This window comes from Panthera onca, chromosome C2 (genome assembly GCF_046562875.1).
Source record: "Panthera onca isolate mPanOnc1 chromosome C2, mPanOnc1 haplotype 2, whole genome shotgun sequence".
In the NCBI taxonomy this organism is placed as follows: Eukaryota; Metazoa; Chordata; class Mammalia; order Carnivora; family Felidae; genus Panthera; species Panthera onca.
Window position 1 is genome coordinate 81,533,095 of NC_138347.1, and position 14,791 is coordinate 81,547,885.

The 14,791-nt window shown below is 44.3% G+C and overlaps 1 protein-coding gene across 2 annotated transcripts in view; it reads left to right on the forward strand.

Moving 5' to 3' along the window:
• ETV5 (ETS variant transcription factor 5) overlaps positions 1-11,113 on the forward strand; it is a 60,985-nt gene extending 49,872 nt beyond the window's left edge. For both annotated transcript variants that reach the window (XM_060639457.2, XM_078453148.1), the window contains exons 12-13: positions 3,237-3,338; positions 8,574-11,113. In XM_060639457.2, the coding sequence (XP_060495440.1) occupies positions 3,237-3,338; positions 8,574-8,795 (324 nt within the window). In that variant the 3' untranslated portion in view covers positions 8,796-11,113. The remainder of the gene's footprint in view (positions 1-3,236; positions 3,339-8,573) is intronic.
• Positions 11,114-14,791: the final 3,678 nt, after the last annotated feature.

Consider the following 14,791-nt stretch of genomic DNA (forward strand, 5'->3'; position numbering starts at 1 on the left):
AAAAAAAAAAAAAAAAAAAAAAAAAAAAAGAAAGGCTTCATTGAAGGCAGTTATAAAAAGAAGCTGTATGGCATTCCCTGTCTTGTATCATTCATGAAAATGGAAATGTGTCAACATCTATCGTAAACAGTTTCTGTTAAGACTCAGTCTCCCTTCAAAGCCAGAGTTTAGTACTACTGTGTTTTTCTAAGGTTTCTTCTGGGCTAAGTCATGTACAAATGGAGCCCTACTGGAGAGCCCCCCCACCCCACATCCTTTTCCTGATATCACAGCCAGGTTTATATGATGCTTGAGGAAAGCATGTTGCCTAGACTCACTGAGGCTTTTCGAAAGCAAATCTGTCATGTGGGCAGCCCTTATTGATTTATCTCATTTCACAAGCAGGAGCTTTTATTACTTTATTGCCACTGCCTCAGGCCTAAGCACAGGCTGTGCAGCTGCAGGTAAACCTGGTTATGACCCTTTATAAAGCTGTTATTGAATCTTCTGCTCTCCTACCAGTGGTAAAGACAACGATGAACAGATGGTAAAGGGCCCCTGCTTTCGTACTTAATAGGGAAACTAATATTAATCCAAAATGCTCATAAATGTCAAGTAGCCAGGTCGCACCAGAGGCCTGTGGTGGCCTTGCGCCTCCCTCGGCTGACTGGACAGCTTTGTTTCTTCAGGAAGTATTTCCTTCCACTCCACCTTGAAATCCCCCAGCATTCCCTGAACTCTGAATGTTCTATTCTCTGATGTTCTAGGACCGATTCTGTTCTGTGTGTGCGCTGGGCCTCAGGACACACAGCCTGCAGCCTTGGTTTTCTTAACCTACTGGTTGTATAACTTTGGCCATCCCTACTCTTTGTTAAAGTCAGGAAGATACCAACTCCTCGAAAAGGCTGTAAGACGTTGTCATGGGGGGAGCTTGAAGGGTGAAGCGGAGGAGGAAGCTGTTTGGGACGTAATTGTAGGCAGCTGTGTGGCTGAGTAGTGCACTCTGGGTAATTATCCATAATATCCATTACACTGTGCATGGAAATTGTGGTTTTAGAACTGCGTTTTGGCAGGCCCCCTAATCAAATGTCTTTTGATAGTCATCCAGCTTAGCACCCTCTCAATTATGACTGACTCGGCTTTAATCTGGAGCCATTTTAACTGTGAATCTGCATTAATGAATATTTTGGGGGGTAGGGTTGTTTGTTGAACATGTGGCAGATAACTGATGCCATGGGGAGGTTTAAAAGGATGGGCTGCTAGAAAGAGCCGCTCCTTGTGCTGTGGCTTGCTCTCTCTTGAAAAGGGAGGAAAAGAAATGTGAGTCTTTTAACTCTTTCAGCCTCCGTCCTCAAGAGGCACGTTATCGAAGTAATGAATGGAAAAAATGAAAGAAAGAGCTGCTGACAAGCTATTGCCTGCTCCCCTTCCCCCAGAAATGGGGCAGCCCTCATTTCCAGCAGCCTTCAGTGTGCCGTATCATGCCTTACTGTGGAAGGAGCAGCCCTGGGGAGGGCTATTGAATCACAGGGCCCTGGCCCAAGAGGATGAGTCAGTAACTATGGCTACCAGAGCTGCTTCAAAGTCAGTGCATATGCACAACCTCTCTCCAGTAAGCTATTGCATATGCAAGTGACAGCAAGGAGAGGCCAAGGCTGACGTTGGAGAATGTTCAAGAGTTGGTTTCCACCACTGAATACAGTAAGACGTTGAGGCTGGGCTTCTTTTTTAAGGCCCCCTGTGTCACTTGACGGCTCATAGTACTTCAAGGACAGCTTTATGGTGTCATTGCTTTTGAACAGGGTAGAAAGACCTGAATTGGTTTAGCAGGTTTCCCTTTTACCACTATTTCTTCCGGCTTAAAATGTTGTATCTTCTCTAACCAAGGGATGGATTTTTGCTTAATTGTGCCTTTTTGGCTATTTCAAAGATGGAGTTGAATGGGTGCAGTATGGGGAAAGGAGAGCCAGGGACATCGTGTTTGCCATAGGGGCGTGAGGCAAACAGATGGAAAGTTAACTTTCACATGGTCTGTTGCAAGGCAGAGAGGAATCATGGCTATTGAATTATTCTAATGTAATTAGGACAGACGCATTCTTCCTTGCTTATCAGATCATTTCTGATATTTTTTTAAAGGTCAGCTTAGAATCCTGACTTCAGAAGATGTTGCTTTCATTCTGCCCAAATACTTTAAGGAAATAACTTTAAGTGAAATGCGTTTTTTATGACCCACTTTCCCGTTTGCAGTCTTCCTACTTCCCATTTTGTGTGTAACATCTGGTTTTTTAAAGATCAAAGGAATACAGTTATTCTGTTTGTTTGTTTTTTTAAGTTTCCAAAAGCGATCTCAGATTTTCAAAACATGAACCCCTGGTTTACATACACTTAAAGACCTCTGAGGAGACTCATGTTTCTGGAGTTATTCTTCTCCTTGACCAGTCATCCTTACAGGTAGGGTTTGGATGTTGAGATACTTGAGAACAGAAGTTGCTTGGCTGTCCTGATGATTGGGAAAGTCTACTAGGAAGTTTTCTTGCTGTAAGGCTTCTTCGCCCCAAGCTCCGGTTACATCCCCATCACTGCACCTCAGGTGGCCTGGGTTGGGTATAATGCACTTCATAACTGTTTGGGAAGCCCTGTTAATTTTTCATTAAGTGGATAATGGTGCCGCATGTCTTAATGTCCATTCTGTAAGTCTGCTGGGAGCAGGGGATTGGATGGCAGTGGGCTGGAATGATCCGGTTCCCCCTTACTCCATGAGCTGCAGTAAGTAAACAGCTCCCAGCCCCTCGCCAATCTTATTAGAATTGAACTTTTGCTCTGCTGGCCCATTAGCAACTCACTAGTGTGTTTCTAATGTTTCAAGAATGACCACTCTAATTATTCCTTATTGACTGCTACAGAAGCCATAGCACTTAATGGCAACATGTTAATGGTCTATGGGTATTGGTCAATAATTCATATGTGGAGAAACACTAGAGAGCCTGCTTCCTCTGGGACCTTAGCCAAGCCCTCTGCAATCTTAAAGTGCTAGGATTCTTCCACCTCTAGATCTCACCTCTTAGCAGTTGTGACTAAATCATCACCTTTGTTGAACATCTGGTCTTGAGGGAATTAAGTGATTTTGCTTCCAGGTCAGGGAAATGGATCATTGACCAAAGCAGTCAAATTACAGAACTGGCTCTCCTGGGATTGGGAGAAAACCACCAGGCCCAGGGAATGAGTTTCCATTGCTCTCTGTCTTCCTGTCTCTTTAGGTTGCTCGGCGTTGGGGCATCCAGAAGAACCGGCCAGCTATGAACTATGACAAGCTCAGCCGTTCTCTACGCTATTACTACGAAAAGGGCATCATGCAGAAGGTGAGCAATGATGAGAGACACCTAGACCGCTCTGACCACTTTCAAAGAAAATGCCAAGGGCTTCCATAATAAGACTGTTTATAATGGCTGGGAGAAAATGTCAGCCTCATAAATGATTCTGCTGTAGGAAAAACAAACTTAAGATAAGAGTCAAATGAGATATAAAGAGCACTCTTAATGCTCTTGGGTACACAGAAACCAGAGGTTGCATGTGGAGCACACTATGGGAAAATTAGGCTCCTCTGCTTTATTTAAACTGCCTCTAATTACAAAAATGTCCAGAAACTTAGGCCAACTATTACATCCATAGTACATGAGTACATCAGGGAATCAACTTGAAGGTCTTTACTCCCATAAGTGCTGAGTTGAAATCTTTAGTTGTCAAAACACCTAGACCTCTAAATATCTTGATTTAATTCTTTTTTTAATATAATTTATTGTCAAATTGGCTTACATACAACACCCAGTGCTCATCCCAACAAGTGTCCTCCTCAATGCCCATCACTCATTTTCCTCTCTCCCCCACTCCCCCATTGACCTTCAGTTTGTTCTCTGTATTTAAGAGTCTCTTGTGATTTGCCTCCCTCCCTCCCTCTCTGTTTGTAACTATCTTTTTCCCCTTCCCCTTCCCCTCCCCCATGGTCTTCTGTTAAGTTTCTCAAGATCCACATATGAATGAAAACATACGGTATCTGTCTTTCTCTGACTGACTTATTTCACTCAGCATACTACCTTCCAGTTCCATCCACATTGCTGCCAATGGCATGATTTCATTTTTTCTCATTGCCAAGTAGTATTCTGTTGTAATATAAATCACATCTTCTTTATCCATTAATCAATTGATGGACATTTAGGCTCTTTCCATAATTTGGATATTGTTGAAAGCGCTGCTGTAAACATTGGGGTACATGTGCCCCTATGCATCAGCACTCCTGTATCCCTTGGGTAAATTCCTAGCAGTGCTATTGCTGGATCATAGGGTAGTTCTATTTTTAATTTTTTGAGGAACCTCCACACTGTTTTCCAGAGCAGCTGCAGGTTTAATATTCTCAATAGTGTTAGAGGAATAAGGAAATCCTGTTTCTCTCTCCGAACCTATAGAAACTGGAACTCAAGTTAAAGACCCAAGGTTTATAAAATGGCAACAGAATCACCTGGTAGCAGAGTTGTTTGCAGAATAAAGGATGAAGTGTATTTTGAGGAAGCCAGCACAAAATACTTATTGGGGTGGCCGGTGAGAGGACCACAGTCTGAAAATCCTATGGATAGGCAGAAGATGGCAATGGCAGATCACTGGTTCATCATTCGTAGCCACCATATTTTATGCTGTGCTATAACCCAGACTCTAACATTTACACATCGCGGCAGTCTGGTGGTAGCCGATAAGATGCACTTGGCAGAAGCATATGGCCATTGCTGTTGAGAACCTGGCTATGCTGAAGCCAGGTTTATCTTTCTCGTGGGCAGGTGGTAATGTGACCCCATATTCCTCTCACCAGCTTAACAAATATTAAACAGCTTTTCATTGTCTTCTGGATAAAGACGTAAGGTAAAGATAAAAATAAAGTCTTACGGTATTTTAGTGCTTCATATAGACTATAAGGCTATTCCCAGTCTGGGCACCATCACCTAACATCTGTTTCCTTACCTGCATTTGACCTCTGTCACTTGCACAGCCATCTTCTTTTAATTAATGTAGTATTTGTTTACCAAAGAATACAGATCACATGCATGTAAGTCATCAAACATATTAAAAAATGAAAAAAAAAAAACACATTAAACTATCATCCTATTTAAGAATTAGAACATTCCTAGTCCCTTCATTGCCTGGCCAGCCAATAATCACCTTAACACTCCAAGAATCTGAAGTCCTCGGGTTGGGTCCCTTTCCTGCTTCCAGTAGCACCTACATGTATCTCTATCATGGCCCTTGTCTCTTTTTTCTAAGTTACTCACTACTTGTCAGTATCCCTCACAGGAGTGCAAGCTCCTTTGGGACAGGGCTGAGGGTTTCACTTCAGTGCTTGGCACAGCGTTGATAGAGACTCTAGGATGGGCAATCACTCTATTCTACTTCCCCTTTTTGTAAAGTGTGCAATTCAGTGGTTTTTTAATATATTCACAGTTGTGCAACCATCACCACAATCAATTTTAGAACATTTTATCGCCCCAGAAAGAAACCCTAAACCCATTAGCAATCACTTTCCGCTTTCCCCCAAACTTTACACATACACATACTCCTCTCCCCCGCCACCATTTTAATGTTAATACTATCAGGTGGAATCCTAAATTCAGGAAGAAGAGCTGTTACTCCTTTGCTGTTTCCAACTCCAGATCCAATCTGGAACTTGAACTAGTTGTCCCTATGACTAAGTCCTTGTTTTTTAAGGAAGTAGAAGAGAACTTCATTTCTGAGAACAAAACAGGCAAAGAGTAAAGGAAGGCACAGGAATGAACTTGGATGAGTTCAGATCCTAACACTCCCATTTATTAGTTGTATGCTTTGTATTAACCTCCCAAAGACTCTATTCCCAATAAAAATGGAGATGAAAAATGTTGCAGCAATTTCACAGGGTAATTTATGGGAAAATGTTCCAGAGATGGTAATGCACTATCCAGTCAGTGTAAGGGATTTTTGTTGTATTGGTCACATGACCCATGAGTAAATGAGAACTAATTAAAGATGAATGATAGCATGCCCATGTGGGGAGAAATTTTAAAAAGCTATAGTCCCATACCCTCAATTTTTGAAAGGGAAAATTGAGGTTCACAGAGGTTAAGACTCATTAGTAACTGAACCAGGATAGGAAGCTATCAAGTCCTGGCCCCTGATCTTATGTTTCCACTATGCCCTCCTGCCTCACTCTTCTACATACATGTACTGGCTTTTGAGGGAGGGAATCCAAGATTTAGTGTAAATCTATAGCTTAAAAAATCTAAATAGGGATGATTAATTGTGTACATCTGCCACCCTTAAGTCTTGCTTTGGTGAAGATCCTAACTGTCCAGTTTCATACATAGCCCCTAACTCCTAGTGTTTAAGTTCCAAAGAGCGTTGGTGCAGACAGCCATGTTCTGGTGACTAGACAGAAGTATCACCATAAAATAAGTTTTTAGGCCTTATTAGGATAATTCTTTTTTTTTAGTTTTATTTATTTATTTTCAGTAAGAAAGAGAGACAGCGTGAGTGTGGGAGAGGCAGAAAGGGAAAGAGAGAATCTTAGGCAGGTTCCATGCCCAGCGTTGAGCCCAACGTGTGGCTCAATGCAGGGCTCGATCTCACGACCGTAAGCTCATGACCTAAGCCAGAATCAAGAGTCGGACACTTTACTGCCTGAGCCACCCAGGCACCTGAGACCTATTAGGATAATTCTGTTACCTCTACAACCTGCCTCTGTAGCCACAGATTTGTTAAGCCCAAGATTTGGAAGCAAAGGCATATCTCTGCAATTAAAAAGAGATTTTATGTGGCGCCTGGTGGCTTAGTTGGTTAAGCGTCCAACTTCAGCTCAGGTCACGATCTCACAGTTCATGGGTTCCAGCCCCACACTGGGCTCTGTGCTGACAGGTTAAAGCCTAATGCCTGCTTTAGATTCTGTGTCTCCCGTCTCTCTGCCCTTCCTCCACTCTCTCTCTCAAAAATAAATAAAGATTTTAAAAAATTCAAAAAAAGATTTTACAATCACAACAGAATGACTGAAGGGCAGGGTTAAACTCAATCTTTTGAATTTTTGAGCCTAAAATGTTTATTTTATCAGTAATTTTAGCTGCCTTCCCTTGCCCCTTTGCATTACCCAAGTGAAGCGCATTATCAGGTTTGATTTTGAGTGGTGTGTGTCTTCTTGTGCTGATGCTAAACAACCAGCAGAGAACAGGTGATCCCATTGACCTAGATGGCTCCTCGAACTGCATTGTGAGGCCTTTGAATCAAGACCTTTTGGTTCTAATAATCTTATCATGCATAAAATTCATTAAAAGGTAGTTAGCAGTTCTTCAGTGTAGCAGAACCATGGAATGCATAATGTAAAACCACAGGTAAGCCAAAAAGCAACTCTACTTGGCTTTAGGACAAATTTAAGTTCCCACGTAGGGTCTCTGATCAAATTCCTAGCCCTTCAGAATAACAAAGCTGTACTGTGAAGACTGTGAGCCTTGGAGGTAACGGAAAACGTGATCCCTGTGCTGCATTTAACCTTTCAATCCCCCTTGTAACACTAAGCACCAGCCTCATCGTAAGCTTTCTTCCTAGGTAAATGAGTATAACACAGTGAGAATTCTCTAAAAGAACTTATCTAGGGGAGCCTAGGTGGCTGCGTCAGTTAAGCGTCCGACTCTTGATTTTGGCTCAGGTCTCCATCTCATGGTTCCTGATTTAGAGCCTCATGTCCGGCTCTGCACAACAGCGTGGAGCCCACTTGGGATTCTCTCTCTGTCCCTTCCCAACTCACGCACACTCAGTCTCTCCCTCTCTCTCAAAATAAATAAATAAACTTAAAAAATTGGTTTTTTTTAATTTTTTAACGTTTATTTATTTTTGAGACAGAGAGAGACAGAGCATGAATGGGGGAGGGACAGAGAGAGAGGGAGACACAGAATCGGAAGCAGGCTCCAGGCTCTGAGCCATCAGCCCAGAGCCTGATGCGGGGCTCGAACCCACGGACCGCGAGATTGTGACCTGAGCCGAAGTCAGACGCTCAACCGACTGAGCCACCCAGGCGCCCCTTAAAAAATTGTTTAAATAAAAGCCTTGGGGTTCCTGGGTGGCTCAGTCAGTTAAGCATCTGACTCTGGATTTTGGCTCGGGTCATGATCTCACAGGTTCATGGGATCCAGCCTCACGCCAGGCTCTGCAGCGCAGAGCCTGCTTGGGATTCTCTCTCTCCCTCTCCCTCTCTCAAAAACAAATTAAAAAGCATTTAAAAAATTAAAATAAAAGAGCCTATCAAATAAATAAAATAGCCTATCTAGTGTGATCTTGAAATTCGGGTATCTTCTTTTTCAAGTGCCAAGCTGTGGTGTCAACGCAACGCTTGGCAGCTAACAGGTCCCCAAGATTGATCAAAGTAAATCTGAATGATTTGGACAATCAACTACTAATGAGCCTCCTTTGGTCCCTGGCTCCTTGAGAACTTGATGACGTTCAGTTATCTCATTATCTTACCCTTGGTTCCCATCCTCCCCGCCCCCCCATGCCCTGTTCCAGCTGGGCCTTATAAAGCATGTTTTCTCTCTCAGGTGGCTGGGGAGCGATACGTCTATAAATTTGTCTGTGACCCGGATGCCCTTTTCTCCATGGCCTTCCCTGACAACCAGCGTCCGTTCCTGAAGGCAGAGTCTGAGTGTCACCTCAACGAGGAGGATACCCTGCCACTGACCCACTTTGAAGACAACCCGGCTTACCTCCTGGACGTGGATCGCTGCAGCAGCCTCCCCTATGCCGAGGGCTTTGCTTACTAAGTTTCTGAGCGGCTAAGCGGCCAAACCCTAGAGCTAGCAGTTCCCATTCAGGCAAATGAGGGCAGTGGTTTTGTTTGTGTTTTTGGCTGTTCCTAAAGCTTGCCCTTTGAGTATTATCTGGAGAACTCAAGCTGTCTCTGGATTGGCACCCTTAAAGACCGATACCTTGGCTGGGGAGTGGGGACAGGGAGGGGCAGAGAAACCACCAAAAGGCTGGTGCCTCAGCTCTGACCCTGACAAGGTTTCTGGGAAGAGATTGAAACGGAGCCTCCTTCCCATGGACAATATATGCAAAGCAATACCTTGTTCAGGTTAGTGCCCACAAACCAGGATGGAGTGTGTGACAATCTGCATTGATCACGGACTACTAATTGCCTTTACGTAGAAGGGCTCTGATTTGCACAATTTATTGAACAAGAAATGACAAACCTGTAGAAGAGTAGGTAGGCTACGAAGTCGGGGAGGCTCAAACCATGAAGGGTTAAAAATAGATCTTAAAATCTGGAGAGTTCTTCTAGCTCAATCTGAAATGTTTCCCCCTTGGTCTAGAAAGAAGGATGGGGGCGGGGGGGAAGTCAGAACAGCTGTTACCCACTCCATGGTTCTCAAATAATAAACCATTGCTACTCTTGGGAACCTTCTAGCCATGTGGTCACCAAGTAGAACAAGCCCCCTTTCTCTTCCCAGTCACACGGCCGTGTGTGGATGGCTTTCATTTCAGAAGGGTGATTTACACTTTTGACAGTATTTTGTTTTGCTTTGATTCGGGGGATTGTTTTGTTTTGGTGGTTGTTTTGGAAAAACAGTTTATAAACTGATTTTTGTAGTTTTGGTATTTAAAGCAAAAAAAAAAACAAACCTTTTGGTAACTGCGCACTGCGTCCTTTAGCAGGGCGGTGCCGACCGATGAAGACGCTGCAGCTTGAAAGGGGCTTTGCTGGGGGCTTGCCCTTAGCAGTGTCCAAGCCCACTTTATTGCCTGCTTTGTGCTTTCTGCACCAGACAGCCTGACAGAACATTTGCACCTGAGTTGTACATTTTTGAGGTGTGCAGGGCAGCCTGGACACCCCGCTGAGATTCTATGTGTATAGTTCCCCGCGTTCTCTAACACGCCCTCTCTGGAAAGCATATGTACATAATACATATCATGTCCATTTGAAACCTGGCCACCTGGTGGGAACCCTGGGGGTTTCTCCCTGGGCGTGACTGATGACAATTTCCATTTCATTCGTCTGTTTCGTTTCTTTTTTTTTTTTCCTTTAATCCTTGGACTTTAAACCCTGCATATGATTCGATAGGGTTTCAGATGTACGTGTGACACTGACAGGTAAAAACAGTGTTAGCGTTTTAGTTTCTTGCCACCTTCAAAAAAAAAAAGCTATTCGGATTGCTGTATTATATTGGAAAAGTTTTAAACAACCCAGCTAAAGCTATGTGAAAGTTGGCCTCGAAGTAGAGGAAAAGTTCTTAGGAGGTGGTGGTACCTTGCTACCTGCCCTGCTGGTAGGATTCCGTGCTCCCCGCGGCACTCAGCACGTCAGGAACGACTGCTGTTCTTCACACGGGGAAGACCGTGCCGACACGGTGAGCGGAAGAAACAGGCTTTGATTTGTTTTCCTACGAATGGGGTGCGCTACCGTCTCAAACAGTCCCCCTTAAGACCAGCAGCATGTCTGTGAAGAGGGTCCTAGGGATAAGGGGGTGCGTTTTACAGCTCTGAAAACAGGAGGTTTTCCTCTATTGGAAGCTAATTAGCCCACAAAGGTATTAAACCTCTAGCTTGGGCCTTAATTAGCATTGTACTCTAATCAAAGGACTCTTTCCAAACCATATTTATAGCTCTCTAACCTCCACATAGTCTATATATAGATGCATATTTTACCCCCAGCTGGCTAGAGATTTATTTGTTGTAAATGCTGTATAGGATTTGTTTTTTCTTTCTTTACTTATCCTGGTTTGGGTTTTCTTTTTTTGATGAATTTACGCTGTCTTAGCAAGTATGAAAATAACCCTCTGTAGCCCGAGCTCCCCTCTCCCCGGCTGTAACCGCGTGGCCTGTGCTGTCACGGGACCTAGGATGGCGGCATCACCGTTGCATTCCCATCGGACTCATGCACCTCCCGGATGGTTTTGGTTTTTTTATTTGTTTTCTTGTTTTATTTTTGCTTCTTTTCCAGAGTGTGGAAAGTCTACAGTGCAGAAAGGCTTTAACCTGCCAGTTGATTTGAAATACTTTCCCCTGCGCAGGGCCGTATGCATCCTGCCAAGCTGCGTTATATTCTGTACTGTGTACAATAAAGAAGTTTGCTTTCAGTTTACCGAGTGCCTGAAACCTGCCTCTTTCTTGCCCTCGGTGGTCTAATTTTTTTTTTAAGTTCATTTATCTATTTTGAGAGAGTTCAGTGAAGGGGTAGAGAGAAGGGGAGAGAGAGAATCCCAAGGAGGCTCCACACCAGCAGCACTGAGCCGGACACAGGACTCAAACACGAGAACTGGGAGATCGTGACCTGAGCCAAAACCAAGAGTTGGATTCTTAACCGACTGGGCCACCCAGGTGCCCCTCAGTGTTCTAGTTTTAAAGCAAGCAGAAGCCACCTGGCTTCCTCTCTCTCTTTTTCTCTCTCCCCCCTCCCCCCCTCTCTCTCTTCCATCCATTACCCCCCTCTCTCAGACATTTAGAGAGGAATTAAAGGAACTGTCACCTGGAACTAGTGCACAGTGCTCTTTGGCCTCACCTCCCCTCTTAAACTGTGGCTAAAAATTCGAGCTGAAGGAGTAGGAGGTAGAGAAGTCCTCTTCCCAGCCAGTGGTGAGCTGAGACCACCCCACCCCCTCAAGCCCACCTACCTGCCAACTCTTAGTAACAATTTTTTTTAATATTTATTTACTTTTGAGAGAGAGACAGACAGAGTGTGACCGGGAGAGGGGCAGAGAGAGAGGGAGACACAGAACCCGAAGCAGGCTCCAGGCTCCGAGCTGTCAGCGCAGAGCCTGGACGAGGCTTGAACCCACAAACCATGAGATCATGACCTGAGCCCAAGTTGGACGCTTAACTGACTGAGCCACCCAGGCACCCCTCTTAGTAACAATTTTTTAAAGTGTAGCTCATGTTTGGACCCTGGGTTGTGTGAAAGGTTACTAACTAGGCTAGGACTAGGGGTTCCAGAGTGATTCTAGCTCAGCCCCTTGGATACATACTTGAGAAAACAGTAAGAACCTAAGAAGTTCTTACATACTAATTTTCCCCCAACAAGCTTTGATCTTAAGAAGTGAAATTGTTCCTAATTTTAAAATCAGGCTGTTCCCCTGAAAATTACAACAAAAGCTTAGGAAGTTTTTTTCTAGCCTGTTTTGTTTTTTTTTTTTTTTTTCTGTTGTTTGTTTTTAGCCGTGCAGCAGTAAGAATTTTTCTTACAAGTTTGTCTCCTTCTTGTGGGCATATATCGCTTGGGGAAAGTGTGGAAGAAAAATACAGTCTGCAGACTGCGTGCAGTGCTAGGCCCCGTGGTGTTCTTGTTTCACTCTTTTCTGTACCTTCATGTGGGCTTTTCAAGACTCCTGTTACTGTAGAGGAATAAGTAGAGCCTTTTTCCAGGCCTATAACAGAAGCCTTTCTGTAAGTTTATCTACTATCTTTCTTCCACTGTTTTACAAGCCGTTAAGTGGAGAAACATCTGAGACTGAATCGGTGCACAGCCGCTTGAATCGGAGCTTGTGAGGAATGAATGCCTGCCACATAAACCCATTAGCTTCAACAGATTAAGAAAAGATGCTTGGGGAGAAGGCAGGGGAGCCCAGGACAAAGGGAGCTCTGCCTCTCCGCTTCACCAAGATAAGGCTCTGACAATCAGCTCCCCGTTATTCACGGGCTCATTATCCAGCCTGGGCCCAGACCCAGATCGTTAACCTAATGCGGGAGGTCACCAAACACTGGGCCGCCCTTCCAGTGTCGGGCGCAAGGATAAGGAAGCCCAGAAAATGTGAAGTTTACTCTTCGTCGAGGTCCCCTTTCATGAGCCAAGCCAGGCAAACAATGCTCACTCAGTCGTTAGATGACAAAGAGGTAGTGTGAGGGCAAAAGAATGTGGTTATGGGAGCCAGAGTATGTGCAGAATCTAAATTCTAATGCAGCTGGGACAAATGTAAACTAATGTGGAGGAAAAACACTCATGTACCCAGACGGTTGGAAACCTTAGACAATCCGTTGCCCAGTGGTGCAGGTGGCTGGAGCTCAGTGTGCAGCCTCTGAAACACAAGCAAAAGGGAAAAAAAGCCATAAAAATCATCAGTTTTAATAACACATATATATGGAAGCATTGGTTTTATTTAGCCTAAGCGCACTGTACTTAAAATAGGCGGTGGGGGTGGGCGTGGCATACAGACAAGCCACTGTGTCCCCGTCCCAGCAGATACACTCCTGTCCCATACACTGGTCAGTGAGCGACTGACCAGCCTTTCTTTAGCTCCTCCAGTTTAAAACCTGGCTCTACACCCAGGCCTTGGTTTATTGACCTTGGCAGTGAACCTCAGATAGCTAACCTTTGAATGGCACTTTACAGTTTACAGAGCACTCTTTCATCCCCATTATCTTTTTGGCAGGCTTTCTTAAATGGTAACACTTTGTTGAAATTGAATCTGAAAATACGGCTGTTAGCCTCCCCAAGTACTTTCTTGGATTGTCCACAGTGGCCACTGTGGGAAGAGGGCTAGACACAGGGGTTCTGGCCCCAGCTCTGGGATTGACTGGATTAACCAGATAATCTCAGGGGCATCCTGGCCTAACCTCCCAGGTCAGGGAGGGCACTGATGAGCTGCTACTTCCAGAGCTCTTAGGAGATATGGGAGAAGGAGTTCCTTTGGGAATTCAAGGCCAAAGGATGCCTGGGAAACACAGGTGCACAGGTTTAACAGTTAAAGACATTCTCCAGTCATTAAGGAAGCTCTGAAGACTGCTGAGTCCCACCATTAAAGGTATATGTTTGTTCATTTCCCAGGCATCCGCTGAATACCTACTAGATGCCAGGCACTGCTGGATACTGAAAATAAATGACTGAAGGTGGCATTTTTATATAAAGCCCTGTTCTTGACACGATGATACATGCAATGACTCCTTAAATGCCCTACTCACCAGCTCACAGCTGCTCATACTTAAACACAACTGACACCATCTTATTCTGACCACATTGACCAGAGGCTGAGGTTGGGTATTTATCTACTGCCACTGCTGGTGGAGGGTTGTTCCCAGGGATGTTAAGTCCTTGGTGTACTTCCTACCAGGAAGAGAAGAGGGTAAGCCCAGATGTCCATGAGCTGGGAGCTGTTTGCAGATGCAGTAATGCAGATGGGCTGCGGGGACCTGAAGCAGGTGTCGTGATGGTTGCTATACCTATCTTCCACATCAGCAGGGCTCTCCTGGATGACCTTGTTTCTTTGTCTCCATACTGAAGGTGAGTGATTCTTTGCTTCCATCATTCCGTTAACAAGCATATATCAAGCATCTTTTTTGTATACTGCAATAGACGCTTTGAGGTGGGGGTGGGGGTCCCACAGTGAAACCCACCCTCCCCTTAAACGGCTCACAGGCAAATGGGGAAAACATTTTTCTACATGAAACTAGAATACAAGTTATAAGTTACTATTACTCATCCAATAAATAGTGCCTATTCTGTGCCAGGCATCACTCTAGGACTAGTGGAAGGAAAAAAAATAGGGACAAGTCTCTGCTCTCAGGGATCTTACATGTGGGGAAGAGGGTAAAAACAAATGAAGCAAGTAAGTGATGACATGCATTAGACAGTGGTAAGTACTATGGAAAAAAATAAAGCATGAGAGGGAAATAGTGAATGGTAAGGTGCATGGGTTGCACTTATAGAGATATCAGGGAAGACCTCACAGTTGAACAAAGACTTGAGAAAATTAAAGTAGCCAGATGCACATCTGAAGCAAAAGCTTGTAGACAGAGGGAAGAGCAAGTGAAAGGGCTTGAAACTTGAATA